The sequence below is a fragment of the Mastigoproctus giganteus genome, chromosome 2, assembly GCF_048544385.1.
Source record: "Mastigoproctus giganteus isolate SK-2022 chromosome 2, ASM4854438v1, whole genome shotgun sequence".
Classification (NCBI taxonomy): Eukaryota; Metazoa; Arthropoda; class Arachnida; order Uropygi; family Thelyphonidae; genus Mastigoproctus; species Mastigoproctus giganteus.
The window spans coordinates 134,200,854-134,218,716 of NC_143576.1; the positions used below are offsets into that span (position 1 = coordinate 134,200,854).

At 36.8% G+C, this 17,863-nt stretch overlaps 1 protein-coding gene across 1 annotated transcript in view; it reads left to right on the top strand.

The window, feature by feature from the left end:
* Positions 1-17,863, top strand: part of LOC150089578 (DNA (cytosine-5)-methyltransferase PliMCI-like) — a 596,839-nt gene that overhangs the window by 513,247 nt on the left and 65,729 nt on the right. The window contains exon 28 of the mRNA XM_090368675.1: positions 12,996-13,127. Coding sequence (XP_090224801.1) covers positions 12,996-13,127 — 132 coding nt within the window. The remainder of the gene's footprint in view (positions 1-12,995; positions 13,128-17,863) is intronic.

The following is a 17,863-nucleotide window of genomic DNA, read 5'->3' on the forward strand; positions in this document are numbered from 1 at the left end:
GAACCTCCTTTTTGACCTGATTACAGACTAGCTTATATCTGCCACAGGCTTCTGCGTCACCTGATAATTTATATGCATCCCATGCATTTTTCTTCTCTGTCACGAGTCTCATTAGTTCATTTGAAAACCATTTAGGCCTAAACCTTGAACGATATTTCTTAATCGGTATATAAAGTCTAGTAGCTTCCACGATTTATTCTTTGAATGCTTCCCACTTAGAATTTACTGTTTGTAACATCGTCAGTTGATCCCACTGTACAGAATTTAAAAACTGTCTGAGACCACTGTACTCCCCTTTACGGAAGCAAAAACCCTTTCCTTTACCCCTGACGGTAGTTACCTCTTTGAGTAAATCCCACTTCAGCACACTGTGATCACTGCCACCTAGTGGTTCCTTTATGTGCAAATTCTTAATACACGAATGATCACTGCTGATAACCAGATCAAGAGTGTTACTTTCTCTGGTTGCCTCTCGAACATGCTGCTGCAGAAAACAATCATCCAATAAATCCACAAAAGTCTGACTAGTGTGTGAGTGACCAACCCACAAGTTCCAGTCAATATCTGGGAAGTTAAAATCCCCCATTATAAGACATTCTGATTTACTGGCCCACTCTATTTCTCTGTACAATTGTTCATTGTACTCATTCAAGTCATTAGGCCTATAACACACTCCTACTCTTATTTTTCCTTTCGCAGTGCTTATCTCACAACAAACTGACTCAACAGAGCACTGTTCATCTATATTAACTGGGTGTACTTCCTTTGATTTTATGTTTTTTTTAATTAACAGCATAACACCCCCTCCCTTTCTGTCCTGTCTATCCTTTCTGTACACATTGTACTCCCCAAATTCCAGTTCTGCATTCCTTATATCTTTGTGACACCACGTCTCTGCTATCCCAACAATATCCGCCTTTGATGTCTTGACCAACACTTCAAATTCATCAAATTTATTTACTATACTTCTAGCATTGGTATACATGCTCCTATGCCTATTCCTTGTTACCCTAACACATCCCATATACCCAACTATTCCATGATGACTGCCATCCGTCCCTGAAACCCCCAACACCCTTCGCTCCAGGTCGCTTCTTATTCTAATAGAAGTTGTGCAAGAATCACCTTCACCTCTGCCTGCGGTTACTGTTAAACTATTAGTCTTTGTATCCCCCCAAACTAGCAGTTTTCCGACCCACCTAACACTGCCTCGATAGCATCAGCAAATATTCTTGCACCCTTTCTATTTAAGTGTATCCCATCCCTGTAGAAGCAATCTCTCCTGTTAACAAGTACAGTCCAGGCTGAAAAAAATTCTACCCCTTGAGCCTTGCACAATCTTTCCAGGGCCGAATTGATCGACAAGGCTCTCATCATGTACTCCCTCCTATCGTGTCTGGGCAGAATTGCAGACACTTTCAAATTCAACCCTATTTCACGGCTTTTTTTCAACAGTGACCTGTACTTGTTGAGTAATTCCGCCGGTCTCCTACTCTTAATATCATTAGTGCCAACGTGTACAACTATATCTTGTCACCCTCACTAATCTCATTTCCCTTCTCTGTACCCATTCCAGCAGCTATACATCCTTCCTAAAATGAGGTCTAGCAAAACTCCTGTATATCATTGACAAAACCAGCTGAGCTGTCCTGGCAGCCTGTCTGCACTGGAATTAGTTGTTGTTATTTGGTTTTTAGGAGCATTAGCAACTAAGGACATATTGCTCCGGGGATATGCGGTGGTCATTTCCTGACCTTTCCGCATCATCTGTATTTGGTGGTCACGTCTGGAATTAGTGCTACCCATATGCAGACCCTTGCATTTGTAAATGTTAAACTTCAATTGTCATTTCTCAGCCTATCTTTCTAATTTCTCTAGATCCTCTTGCAGCAACATATCTTCATTACTGTTATTAAATACCCTGCCAAATTTTTTGTCATCTGCAAACTTAGATATTAAGCCTGATATACCTTCATCAATGTCATCAATAAAAACAGGAAACAACAATGGGCTCAGCATCGAGCCTTCTGTAACTCCACTAATAACATTATTCCACGAAGAGCAAAACCACTCTGTCTTCTACCATTCAAACAATCCAATTATCCATAGGAGTAACATATGCTTAATGCTACACTGTTGCTGCAGTTTTTACAGCAGTCTTTTATGGATTTTAGTAACCGTATCAGAATCTTTCCTGAAATCCAAATGTATGAGATGAAAATTACTTTTTGCATCTATTTCCTTTGTCACTGCACATCTTCATGGAGTATCTGAAGTATAAATGGACTCCTGTCTGGATGGAGTCACTAGTACTTCATTAACTAGTGACTCCATTATTTTCCCTTTAACTAAAATTAAGCTAAAAGGTCTCTAATTACTCATGTCACTCTGTGAATTGCGGATAACTTTGCACATCTCCAGTCCACAGGGACGTCCTCCGAATCCTAAGATACTCTCATATTTATGAATAAGGGTTGGTTTCTTTATCGCCTTTTGCTGCCTCTTAATATAATTGGATAAATTGCATCCACCACAGGTGCCTTTTTAATATTCAGCAACTTCCACTTTCCTCTCAGTTATCACAAAATTATTTAGCTCCCTGCTATAGTTTGATAATCCTTCTGGGCTTCCCTCCCTGAAGAATTCCTCATTTGTGAGTGTAGATGTAAAATAGCTATTCAGCCTGTCAACAACCTGAACAGGATCATCACTATTTAAACCATAGACATCAGCTTGACCAATGTGATTCATTACCCCTCTGTCTACTGTTAATATAAGTAAAGAAGTTTTTCCTGATTTTCTTGGCCTTTTTTGCCACAGGCCCTAGTGGCAAAAGTTACATCTTTAGGTAAATCCCACATCAGTACACAGCAATTTTTCAGGTCATTGCTCTCTCTTATTTCTTTTGTAACATACTGCCATAGGAAACATCATCCAGTAAATCCACAAAAGTCCAGTTAGTGTGTGGGTGACCAACCCATAAATTTCTATCAATGTCTGGAAAGTTAAGATTGTCCATTATAAGACATTCTGATATACTGGCCCAATATATTTCTGTATACAGTTGTTCATTGTCTGCCTTGGCTTGCCTAACCTCCTTTGTGACTTGATTTCACACTAGTTTATATTTACCATAGGCTTCTGTATCACCTGATAATTTATATACATTCCATGCATTTTTATTCTGGGCCCCCTCTCAATAGTTCATCTGACATCTATTTAGGTATAAGCCTTGAATTGTACTTCTTGGTTGGTATAAGAAGCCTAGTAGCTTCTGTGATGATTATTTCCCTGCATGCTTCCAATTTGCAATTTGTTGTTGGTAACATTAGTTAGTTCCAATGTATAGAATTTAAAAACTGACTAAAATCACTGCAGTCTCCTTTTCGAAAACAAAGACACTTACCTCCCCTGATGGTAGTTACATCTTTAAGTAAATCCCACATCAGTACACTGTGATTCTTCAAGTCAAGAGTATTGCTCTCTTTACCATGCTGATATAGCAATAGTCATCCAATAAATCTACAAAAAAATCTTGGTAGTGTGTGAATTACCAGCCCACAAGTTCCAAGCAATATCTGGAAAAATAAAATCACCCATTGTAAGACATTCTAATTTACTGGTCCACTCTCTTTCTCTCTACAGTTTTTTTTTTTTTTTTCCCCTATTCAGTGCAGTCATTTGGCCTATAAAAAACTTCCACTGTCATTTCTGTATTCCCAGTGCTTATGCTACAACAAACTGACTCTGCATTGTACTGGCCCCCCATATCGACTTTATGCACTGCCTTAGATTTAATGTACTTCTTAACTAAGAGCATACCCCACCCCCATCCTGTCTGTCCTTTCTGTATACATTGTAATCCCCATAGTTAAATTCTGCATTCCTTATATCTGAGTGACATCATGTTTCTGATATCCCCAAAATGTCTGCTTTTGATGACTTGGCCAGCACTTCAAATTCTTCAAATTTATTTAATATGCTCCTACCTTTGGTGTACATGCATCTGTTCTTGCTCTTATTTACTATAACATAACCCATGTATTTTCTCATTCCATGATGACCCACAGCAGCAGTATCTGTGTATCACTATATATTAAAATTATATCAGTTAACCAAGCAAACATGCCACATGACCATGAAAGAAGGTGATAAATGTGGCCACATGGAATGTAAATAGTTTAAAAGAGGGTAAGATGGAAGTCGTCATGAATGAAATGGATAGGTACAAAATTGGCATTTTAGGAGCAACCGAAGTCATGTAGACTGAACAAGGTTATTTCAACACTGGGTCTTTGGTTGTTTTTTCTGAAAGTGACCAGGTAAAAGAACATGGTGTTGCTGTTATATTGAATAAAGGTAGTTCAAGATGTCTTGTTGGATACAATCATATTAATAGTAGAATGACGACGGTTAGACTTCAGAGCCAACCAGTAAATATCACTGTTTTAATTACATATGCACCAACATCAACAGCCACAGTTGAAGATATGGATGTTTATTATGAAAACCTCCAAGCAGCTCTTGACCTGTTCCCAAAAAAGGATGTTTTTTGGGACCAGGTCAAGAGTTACTTCGGTGCATAAGTAGGCAAGAGTTTCCTCTAGCCTGGAATGTGGAAGGTTTGGTTATGGCACTAGAAATGAACATGGAGAAAGATTAATTGAATCTTGTCATATGAACAGTTTTGTCAAAGGTAACACTTGCTTTCAGCACCACCCGAGAAGATTCTACACATGGAAATTTCCTGATCATAAAACAAGGAATAAAATTGATTACATCCTTTTATAGATGGCGCCTCCATAGCCAGGTGGGCAGGAGCAGCAGTGTGTAGCGCACGCTTCTTGATTAGACTGGGGTTCGAGCCTGTGAGCCACCAAATACTGAGGATGTGGAAAGGTCAGGGAATGACCACCGAATATACCCGGAGCATTATGGCCTTAGTTGCTAATGCTCCTAAAAACCAAATAACAACAACATCCTTATATAGCAAAGATGGCATTCCAGTGTTCTCACAGCAAAGACACTTCCTGGTGGAGATTGTGGCAGTGATCATCAGCTGCTTCACACGTCTCAAGCTGAAGCCGAAAAAGATCATGAATATGATATTCCCTAGATGACTGTAGAAAATATTCCCAACAATTATATAACTAAAACAAGCAATCGTTTACAAACTCTATTAAAAGTGGATGAAGAAACGCTGCCTGAAGAAATGTGGAAACATACAAAAAGCATTATTAAGGATTCAGCAAATAGATACATTAGAGAAAGGAAAAAGATTAGGAAGCCATGAATTACAGAAGCCACTTTCAAACTTATTGAACAGAGAAGAACTGCAAAAGCCCAGAGTGTACGGGGAAATGAAGAGTATCAGAAACTGAGCAACATTTTCAAGTGCTGCTTAAGCCAAGACAAACAGGATTATATCAACTGAATGCACAAAGAAAGTGAATTCCACAACAAACAAAACAAAATAACATTAAGAAGATGCATGATGTTGTTAAGCACTTAAGACAAAGGTTCTTTCCAAAACTTAATGTAATTAAGGACTCTAAGGTGAAAGTTTAAAAGAAGAGGTGAACACAATTAAAGGAAGGTGAAAAGAATATGGTGAGTATCTCTTCATGGCACATGCTGACACTAATGCTCTGCCATCCCATTTTCAAGAGTGTGGTCACGAACCAGTTCCACTGAAGGAAGAAGTCGAAAAAAAGCCATCAGAGAACTGAAGTGTGGCAAGTCACACAGAATTGATTAAAACTACAGGTGTAAAGGCACCGGGTTTCTTCATAAAATAATTGTAATGATTTAGGAAATGGGACAGTGGCCATCAGACTGGAAGGAATCAATTTTCATTCCCTTACCAAAAAAAGATCTGAAAATTTGTTCAAATTACAGGATTATTAGCCTAATTTCTCATGCTAGTAAAATTCTTAAAATCATACTAAACAGAATTTGAAGAAAACTTGAAGAAATTCCAGAAGAGCAAGCAGGTTTTAGAAAGGACAGAGGAACCAGAGATTAGATCTTAAGTTTACATCTGATTGTTAAAAAATGCAAAGAATTCGAAGTTCCAGTCCTTTTGTGTTCTATAGATTATTCAAAAGCATTTGATTGTGTTCACCACGAGAAACGATGGGAAACAATGATTAATATAGGATTCTCAATCCACGTATATTTCAGCTGATTAAGCTACTATTCCAGGAACAGGAAGAAACTGTAGGAACCAGGGCTGCATTTTGTCACCTCACCTTTTTAACCTTTATGCTGAAGATGTCATGTGTGAAGCTTTGGAAGGTTTAGACACTGGCATCAAAATTTGAGGAACGAATTTAAACCACCTTCGTTATGCAGATGATACTACACTAATCTGCAATTCCAAGGTTCATCGGAAAGAAATTGAGGAGAGTTTAGGGGGAAAAAATAAGAAAAAAGGATTGTTTCTGAATGTGAGTAAAACTAAAATTAGTGATTGGTGAGACCGGGCTAGCCGAGTGGGTAAAGTACCTGCCCGGCAACCCAAAGGTCGCGGGTTCGATTCCCGCCTCGGGCTTGGATCAAAGTACTGCAAAAACCTTGGGAGGTGCAATATGGCCACAGAAGCCGATGCGCCAACAACTACCAAATCAAAAAAAAAAAAAAAAAAAATCAAAAAGTGATTGGTGATAATCTCGGTTCCAGTAAAGTGAAGGTTAATGGGCAAGATATTGAAGAAATTGATGAATTTGATTACTTAGGATTAAGAATAAATAAAAATGGTCAGCTCAAATGATGCAAAGAGAAGATAGGCAATTGCTAAAACATTGGTTTCTGATCTGAAAAAATTATGGAGAGATCATGACCTGCCTTTAAAGACTGAACTGAGAATCATTAATTAATTTGATCATTTTTCCAGTTGCCATTTGGATGTGAAGCATGGAATATGAAATGAATTGACAGGAATAAAATTGAGACGTTTGAATATGGTGTTACAGGAGAATACCATATATTTTCTTACCTTCACTGAAGAACAAATGAGCAGGTATTGAATAAAATTGGCAGGCCTAAAATTCTTCTTCATAGCATCAACAGAAGAAAACAAATATTTTGGACACAAAGCAAGAAGGGATAACTTTCTGTTGAAGAATACAACGGAAAGAAAAATTCACAGGAAGAGAAGCAGAAGAAGACCTGCAACTAGATGAAAGGATGGGATCAGTGACTTTCTAGGCATGACAGTTTATGATGCCTCTCATAGAGCACAAGATCAATGCAGTTGGAATAAATTGATGGTGGCAACAGCAGCTTTTCAGGAGTTACATGACTAGAAGAAGAACTGAGCAAAAGCGAATAAACTTGTAATGCATCCCATAATATCATTGTACCAAATGCCATACTGTAAACAGTTAAGTAGTAAATGTAAAATCAGAAACCCATGTAACAGACATTTTGAAAATTTGTATTCACCCAAAAGTAGTTGTGATAGAAGGTTGAAACAAACACCACATAATATCCTTTTCAACTTAGTCACCAGACAAAATTACCCAATTTTGCAGCCTCTCAATAGTCTTCTGCAGGCTAGTTTTGTAGAATTCGTCTGACTGTCTTTCAAAGCACGACTTGACTGCAGAAATCATATCATCGGCAGCAGCAACAGGGTTTTCCATGAAGAAAAGACTTCGGGGCAGGAAAGTGGAAAAAAATCCAAGGGTGCAAGATTGGGGGAATAAGCAGAACGCAACAATATTTCAATCCCACATTTGTGGGCCAGGCACACACCTTTTGACAGCTTTCCCAATAGTTTTTTCTTTTATAGCATGATGTAGCTCCATGTGGAAGTTGGATTAATACTTTGCTGTTACAGCACAACCCCTTTAAAGGTAATCTGTTAGTATTACACCATACTGATCCCAAAAAATTGACAGCATCACCGTGTCAGCACTTGGTTGCATCTTTGCCTTTTTTGGGGGTGGTGCTGTTCTGCATGCTTCCATTATTTCGGCATTTCTTTAGTTTTGGGATCATAGTGATGGATCCAAGTTTCATTTATGGTGAATAACTAAGAAAAAACTCCTCTTGCACAATCTCTCCAGGGCCAAATTGATTGACAAGGCTGACATCATATACTACCAACTATTGTGTCTGGGCAGAATTGCTGACACTTTCAAATTTAAACCTCTCTTGACTATTTCAACATTGACCTGTACTTGTTAAGTAAATCTGCAGATCTGCAGTCATTAGTGCCAACATGTACAACATCACCTTTTGTGCCCTTAAAAGATGATATCTGCTCTACAGCATCATTAACTTTTGTCCCTGGCAGACGTACCATGGTTTTGTTCCACCTATCCTTTTTGCATAATATGTTCCCCATCTTCCTGACAATAGAGTCACCAACAATAACTAGTTCCTGTGGGACCAGTGCATTCTGCCTTGGAAATTGCCGTTGTGTTGCCTGATGCACAGGAGTGAGCTGTAGCATTGAGTTTGGCATGTGAAAGCTTAATGGTTCCTTCGTATTAATTTCTTCAAGGGCATCTACCTACACCTAAAAATGTCATAGATGTCCATCAGAATGCTGAGTTGGCACCTAATTTCTTCTCAGTCTCTGCATACACACACGAAGACATTCTCCTTGGCTAAATCATGTCCTGTTCTAGAAAGGTCTGCAAACATTTCACACTTCACACATTTTTAGACTGTAATGCATTGGAAAACTGCCCCCTTCGATTCTCCCCGGAGCCACAGCACTCATATTACTTTGTGCCCATTGCTTTGCTGCTCTTGTCTGGGTCATGATTCCATTTAAGTATAATTTAATTAACAATGGAATTTAATAAGATTAATAAATTTTACTGATTAATTGATAATACTATAATATACTAAGCTAGTAAATTTGTAATACAGTACTACGTATTTCGCTATCTAGTTTTGCATTAAACATTACTCTATGAAGTTCAGGATTTATGTTATGCTATTACATATTGTATACCAATGGCGGCAAGTAACAAACATAAAATCTATGTAGATCATCATCATCATCATCAGCCATTTTCAATCCACTGCAGGATGAAGGCCTCTCCAGCAACTTTCCAGTTCCTTCTGTTTTGAGCACTGGCCATCCATTTACTACCCAAAAACTCATGAATTTCATCTATCCATCTCCGCCTTTGTCTTCCAGGTTTTCTTCTAGCTCCTCTTGGGTACCATTCTGTTATTTTCTTAGTCCATCTGTCATCATGTCTTCGAGCTATGTGTCCTGCCCAAGACCATTTTAGTTCTTTAGTTTTGATAAGAATGTCCTTTACTTGAGTTTGCTGCCTAATCCATGTGTTCCTCTTCTTATCTAACAGTCTGATTCCCAATATAATTCGTTCCATTCTTCGCTGTGTAGTTCTCAGCTTCTCTTCCATTCTTTTGGTGAGTGCCCAAGTTTCACTTCCATAAATCATGGTGGGGAGTATACATTGGTTCATTATTTTACTTTTCAGACAAACTGGGATATTGCTCTTCAGTATGTGACTATATTTCCTGAATGCTATCCATCCAAAATTTATTCTTCTCTTGACTTCCAGCCATTTATCATTATTACAGCTAATAACTTGTCCCAGATAAGTATATGACTCCACCTTTTGAATTACTGCTCCTTCAATCATTATTTCCCTTTCTGTGGCATACTTGTTCATCATTACTTTTATTTTGGCCATATTCATCTTTAGTCCAAAATCCTTACTAACTGTGCATAACTGATTAAGATTTTCCTCTAATTCTTTGGGATCATGGCTTATAACCACAATGTCATCTGCAAATCGTAAATGGTTTAGGTACTCTCCATTCACATTGACTCCTTTCTGCGACCAGTCTAATCTTCTGAAAGCTTCCTCAAGGGCAGCAGTAAACAGCTTCGGAGATATTGTGTCTCCTTGTCGAACTCCTTTCTCGATTTTAAATTTGCTACTGTCTTTGTCTAGTCTAATAAAGGAGGTAGCACTCTCATATATTTTCTTCAAAATCATAATATATGGGGTATCTATGCCTTGTCTTTCCAGTGCCCGAAACATTGCCTTATGCTGTATGGAGTCAAATGCCTTTTCATAATCCACAAATGCCAGGCATAATGGTGTTTTATATTCATTTGCTTTCTCCATTAGCTGTGATATTACATGAAGGTGATCCATAGTTGAGAATCCTGTCCTAAAGCCAGCTTGCTCTTTCGGTTGATTCTCATCAAGTATTCTTTCTAATCTGTTAGTAATGACCCTTGGGAACAACTTGTAGATGTGGGATAACAAGCTAATTGGTCTATAATTTCCAATTTCTGATTTATCTCCTTTCTTATGCAGTAAAACTATGATTGCATTATTCCACTGCTTAGGCATCACACCTTTTCTAATGCACTTTGTGAAGAGCTTTGCCAGTTTTTGTGTTATGTGTCTTCCTCCCAATTTTAACAACTCTACAGTAACTTCATCTTCCCCTGGGGCTTTCCGATTCTTCATTTTCTTCAATGCTTGTTCTACCATATCAGGAAGGATATCGGGTATGTCGTATGTGTTGCTACTTTGCAATCCGTCTTCCCCGCTGCTGGTATCATTCCCTCGCTCCTTGTATAATTCTCTATAGTAGTCTTCTGCTATTTGAATTATGCCTTCTCTGCTGCTTATAAGTACACCATCGCTATTCTTCAGTTTCAGTATCATTTGTCTTTCTGTATTACTGCTCATGGCTGCTGATTTAAATCCTTTGTTTTCCCTTAATGCTTGTTCTGCTTTTCTTGTGTTAAATCTTCTTATGTCCTCGCTGAGTCTCTTTCTAATGGCTTTGCATAACTCAGTACACTAAGTATTAACTTTCAAAATCGCTATCTAAATTAAAAATAAATCACGGAGCTTGACTAGAACTATAAAGCTACTTATAGAAAAAAATAATAATATATCAATTAAGTCAATAAAACGACTAAATATAAATAAAAACCTAGCAGTTGCTGGAGCTGCATAAATTTTGGCCAACACGGTATAACCTTGTACCCAAGTGCAATACAATATAAAAGCCCAAAAGAAAGGTATTATTTTAATTTATTTATTGAAAGTGACTATAGGCATTGCTCAGAATAAAACATTACATGATGTACATAAATGATTTAGATTGTCATTTAATGGATTGTATAGTGTATAGGATTCATGACATATCTGTATGTGTTTGTTGATGGAGAAAGGAAAAGCCTACAATTGTAGAATTTCAAAAAACATAATGGCATTTTCTCTATCAGAGCAGAGAGCTGTCTACTGATCAATAGAGGAATTTGTCAGTAATTTTTTGAAAATGGTGCAACATAATAACTGTATTTAAGAGAACTCTGTAATGCTTTTGAGAGGTTTGTTTTGGCATCTTCCTTTAATTTCTTACAATGAACTTTCAGCATCAGGTTTGAAGGATTCCAAACAGCAGTATCAACAGAGAAACAGCAGTATCAACGTGTGCTAATGCTGTAGCCATCCACATATATAAGCCTCTTGTAATAGGAAAGAGGGAAAAATTCCATCCCTCAGAGATATTAAATTTTCCTTATTACTTTTTCTAGCTAATAAACATACAAGGATCACTCAACAAATGTTTTGCAATTGTTTTAATCATCATTTTATGCTTAAACCAAGAAACTTGCCAAATCAGGCAAAATCTTATTGCTTGATAGTGTAGTTTTTGGTTGAAGTGTAGTTTTTGATGTTTTTTCTGTGGATTTGCCATCAAAATGTATGTCCCTGATCCAGCTCATGAATCATGGCATGATCAGAAATTTCAAATACCATTATCATGGTGAGTTGATGAGAAAAATAATGAATTATGAGCAACTTTATACGATAGTTACACAAAATTGGTTATACCGAAGGAAACAGTATGGATCATAAGAAAATCTACAGTAACTTTAGACCAGTAGATTATCAAGCTTTTTTTTTTTTTTTTTTTTTTTTTTGACAATCTGATCAACAAACCAACCAAACTCATTAAAATAATGCTTTATGTAAACACAAAATGAAATAGAAGAACTTATTGATTGTGAAAGATATGCAACCTGTTCTCAAACTTTGGCTGACTTTGTGATATCCTTTCTATAGTCCGAAAGTAAATGGTTAAGGTAGTGATGTCAGAAGTATGTTAGCTGTAGAGTAAGAAAATAACATTGGTAATCTATTTCCTGTTCTGATTGATCTGATTACTTTTGTAGAGAATTTTTTTACTGAGGATTAGATAATGCAGCTATATAGACTAAAAGATGAACACTTGTCAAAGAGCAGCATAATCAAAGCAGATCAAACTGTGTTAGGAAAATATACCAAACTGTGGTAGATTTTTTTTGTGGGGGGGGGAACTAATATTACAACAAAACTTTCTCTTCATTCAGTTTCAGTTATAGGTGATTCAGATTGTTTAAAATTAAATCAAACTGTGAATCTACACTAAAAATTCAAGCACATATCCAATGGTCTTGTTGATTATTACGTATTACTCGCCTAAATCATTTTCACAAATTATTGTCATCTTTGACCATTCTAATTGCTATTTTCTTTGCGCAATGCAGAGAAACTTGATTTTTAATGGGCATTTTTTATATTTAAACTAGCCAGTATGAGTTTTGTTTGCTGCATGTGACGAGAGACTTGTATTTACATTTTAGTTTCGTTATTTTAATGCTAAGATTTGCAAATTTGAAAGATTTAGCATTAAAATAACCAAACTAAAATGTAGAGAAACTTGAATTCTTCTGAATCTACTTTTAGCATACATTGTTTACCAAAATAAATCCTGCCCCCATTAATTTTTTGATTTGAAACATTTATGAGCCCTACTGCTGTGATTGATTTTTCGGTGGATTTCAATTTAACATCTAAAGAGAATTGACTATGATAAACATTTTAGTTATTCGGTAAAATTTGCGGTACACATTTTATAAATGGATTGTTGCATCGTCTCACTGGAATTCTGAGCTATTCTTAGATTTATTTACAATTTCATTTTAGGGTAAGGAAACCAATGATAAAGGACAGAAATTGCCACTGAAGGGCGATGTAGAACTCCTTTGTGGTGGCCCTCCTTGCCAAGGATTTAGTGGGATGAATCGTTTTAATTCAAGGCAGTACTCACTTTTTAAGGTCAGTTTACAGTGAATAAACTCTCCCTTTTGCTTAACTTTTCAGTCTTAGTAAGTAGGACTTTTGTCTCTGAATTTTAATGCAGAGTAGTTCATATGAATGCAGCAAAATTAATAATTCATTATTCAAACCTGTGATAAGAAATCCATTATTTTGCAATGTTAATAAACTAAATGCTACAAGGCTGGTGATACACTATAAAGATAGCAGTGAAATCACCATTATTTATCCATAATAAAACTACGAAAGTAGTATGAATGACATCAATTTAATTGTATCTCATATTGTGACTATTCCTTCACAATGAGTTACCATGTATTGCACTACTTCGAATAAGTAATGCTTCACTAATAGAGAAGACTGCTGTTACTTATTCTCAGGGGATACCACCACCCAAACGCACCTTTTCAAGGTTCAGTAGTTAGCCTATCATCGGTGTGCTGGTAGGTACCCCACTGTTGCAATCATGCCAACCCAGTTGTGAAATATAATTCCACAATATGAGAGATATTGTAATAAGTAAACAGGAATGAAGAGAAGATTCTGATTTATGTTTTTTATATGATTGAAGATTTCAGTGAAGGGGAACTCATTTCATCATAATACCATAACATAAAATCCCACAGAATTCCAATTATCTCTATTATCACAAATGCAATAAGATAGAATTTACTACCCATTTATAATTAGATGCACTAACAGAAAAGAGCAATAAACCAGAAAATGCAAATTATTTTTATTGTTTTATGGTAGTAAGTGTAGTGCAATTCCCATTATAAAAATGAGAGATAAATAGCTTAGTTATATAGCGAAAATTTCAACTTTCGAGATTTTGGAACAAATTACCAAAAAAAAAAAATGTGTTCTTAGGTTCACATTGCGATATTTTCATGATACCTGCATTTATTCCTACGAGATGCAAAATACATTTCCACGATTTTTTTAAGTTTCCATCGGCCTGCAAAAACTTACGTAAAGTTGAGTATTATTGTAAGCCGTGGAGTGCCTGTATGTGGTAACTCATTGTGAAGGAATAGGCACAATATGAGATACAATTAATAAGCACCATTCATACTACTTTCGTAGTTTTATTACAGATAAATTATGGTGATTCACTGCTATTTTTGTAGATTATTTTGCAGTGTAGTCCTTCCTCTTGCGGTACACATCTTTAATCAAAAAACCGATATCCTGATACCAACAGTTTTGAATCTCATCACTGGGTTAGAAGCACTTCTCCCAATACCTCTTTGAGTGGTTCAAAAAGGCAATAATTAATTGTAGCGAACTCTACTGAATAAGGAGGTTGTGGCCAGGGCCTTGCAAAGGTATTGGGAGCCCGGATGCAAAAGGGTTAAGGGACCTCATTTATTTATGTTGAGACTTTGATTGCTCTCTTGTTTGGGGCCCCTAAATCAGGGGCCCTGTTGCAGTGCATCAAACCCCCCCCCCCCCCCATTTGCAAAGCCCTGGTTGTGGGATGCTTCTATTCTGATGATGAGATCCCAAAAGTGGTCTGTGGGCAGTACAGCAAGAATCCAATCAAATTTTACTCATTCATTATCTAGGGATTAGTTTTATATTGGAAGATATATATTGTAAAAAGGAAGTTGTTAAAAACTAATACTGTTTCTAATCATAGGTTTGGATAAAAAATTTAGTTATCTGATTCTGTTTTCATTTAAACCACCCTGTGCCTGTGAGTGGAGAACTTTATCTCTTTGAAGTTATTAGCATTGTAAAGCAGAACAGTTTTGATAATTTAGTCTACAAACTTATATCCTTTGTCCCATTTAAATGCCTATAAATTGTCTTAGATTTTATTTTAAAAAAATGAAGACAACAGGCTTTGCTGAGTTGTATAATTGTAAGCAAGATTTATCAGTGTTCCTCATATTTAATGAATTTTTGTTATTGCTTTTGTTTATTAGAAAAGCTTGTTTTATTCTCCATAATTGCCATTTTAGATGTTATCATTGATGTCTGTTGAAAGTTTTTTAAAAATGCCAGTCTGCCATACTTCATTAGTGTGTTGGGTGAATGCCATGTAAGGGCAAGTGATTTTGAAAGTTGTTTAAAATAATATGGCTGTTTATGTTTTGTAATATCTTTAAATCTTCCAGAAGGTGGTACTGCTGCTCTTGTCTCAGTTTTGCATTTGTAAAGCTAGAATATGAAGCTTACTAGCTATACATCTTAGGTAAGCATGGTATCTGACTGAGATATGTAGGGCTCTGAAAAGTATCAGTTAAATAAATGAGTGGGGGTATCCTCTAACTGGCAGGCAACAGAAGAACTAAGGGATATTAACAAAGAATCTTTAAGCCATTAGTGTGCCTATTTGTTAAATTAATGACAGTGAAGACAGTATGCTACTCCAGCTGGATCTAGATAAGTTAGGCAAATGGGCTGAAAAGTGGCAACTGAAGTTTAACATTGACAAATGCAAAGTACTGCATATGGGTAGCAATAACCGAAGAGAACTGTACCAACTGTCTGGTACTACACTCAGGGTCGTGGAGAAAGGACCTGGGGGGTAATTGTGCATTCAGATATAAAGTTTTCTGAGCAGTGCAGACAGGCTTCTGGATCAGAGACAAGACCCCATGACTTGCTCGTGGTGGTGATTATCCCCCTGTGTAGGGCAATGGTCAGGTCACACCTTGAGTAACGCATACAGGTCTGGTGGTCTCGTTTTAGGAAGGATGTACAGCAACTGGACTGAGTGCAGAAAAGGGCAATGAGATTGATGAGGGGAAGATAGGATTCCTCTTACCAAGAACAACTTAAGTTCTGCAAATTGCAACATCTGGAGACTAGGCACCTGCATGATGATCCGATTGAGGTGTATAATGCTTAGATGGTTTGAGAAAGCATCAGTGCTGATGGCATCTTTCCTCTTTCCCAGATTGAGCACTTGTGAGGGCATACATTTAAGTTGAGGAAAGGCAGTTGTAGAATAGATGTCTGAAATTTGCCTTTGGCAGCAAGTGGTTGATTGCTAGAACAAACTTCAGTTGGTCAGTGTGGGAGTTGATAGCTTAAATAAATTCAGAGAAGAATTGCACAAACTTTTGGAGCTAATGGATGGATGAAATGGAATTTTTTTTTTTTTTTTTTTTTTTGGGGGGCGGATACTGTATAAACTTGCTTTCTTGCATCATATGCCTCTGCTAATGAGCATTCCCTTGCAGTAGGAATGGTAAGCCTCTTTATAAGTTTGCTTTCTTGCAGCCTTTGGATTTCGAAGTAATACACAATTTTTCATGTGTTCATTAATTTTTTGAAACATTAAAACAATACAAATTCTTTCTTTCTTTCAAAATAGAAGTACTTTCTCCCACCGGCCACGAAACGTTGGCTTAGCTGTACACTGAAATCAGTCAAACTTGACTTAATTAAAATATTGCATGTATTAGAAAATTTGGTGAACAAAAAATTTATTCCCACATGCGTGCACCACCTTGCAGAATATTCTGCCGGCCCCCATGGGCATAGTAATTGGTTGAAGATAGCTGAATGTTGTGCAGTATTCGGTGATACTTTATCACTGTAGTAAACAAGTTTGATTTTGAATAATTTAATGTTCGTCTGAATATTGAATAATTATTGGTAGTTTTGCATTTTTTGTATATTGCTACTTGCCTTTAAATTGGTTCACTGCAGTTTCATGGGATTGGAACTTCTGTTTCTTAGATGTGGAAAAGTCCACGATACTACCAGAGAAAACTTGTGACGTGGTCGTTTTTCTTTGTTAATCTTTTGATAATATCTTGCCTCCTGAAAAGAATGAAAATTAAAGACCAGCATATCCAATGATCGTGTCAAACTGGAACAGAGGAGGCTACAGGGCTAATAACATGCCTCCTTTAATTATATTCATTTTTAATGAAATTCCCAAAAAAGTATATAATTTCTTTAATGGGTGTCAAAGTCAAAAGAAGTGTTCTTTGCTGATTCTATTAAAGATTTTCATTATATATTTCTATATATACAGGGGTTCCTATAAGTTTTAAGCTTGGCCAGGAAGTAATTTTCCAAGTAATCTCTATTTCATCCTTTTTCAGTAAGTGGCCTATAAACTGCACTGCACTGAAAACTGAGAAATAGAGAAATTGGGGGTGAGAAAGGCCTTAATCCTCGAGCCATTCTTGCTGATATGGTGGACAGTTGGGACGTGTTGCCCCTTCACCTGCTATTATTATTATGCACTATTAAGAAATTAACATGTAAGTTCAAATGGTAGAGAATCACTTTGCAGATGATCCTTAACTAGGAGGACTTAGATATCATCACTTCATAAACCATTACAACAAGGGTGTTTGAACAAACTTCAGTTGTTACCACTGCTGAAATATGATCTAGCAGATAGTTGAGACTATGAGCTAACCAACAAGTGACTGAATTATGACTGAGCATATGGGCTGGGGATGGAAGGATGAGAGAAGTTTCTGTGTATCGCACTGAAAAAATTTTGAGCATTGAATGCCAAGCTATTAGTGGAGCACCCTCCAATCTTTTGATTAAACTATGAGGTGAAATCAAAAAACAGAGCCACAGGTAAATGCAAAAGAAGTTATTTCACTGGGACAGTATGCCAATTGAAGCATTTACTCTTGCCACAGCTGAATTCTAGAGGTACAAGTTCCAGTTTTCACAGTATTTCTTTCATTTACTTCATCTTGTCTCCTCTAGCTTTTATCTGTTTCCTAAGCTCAAAGAAAATTTAGCATGTG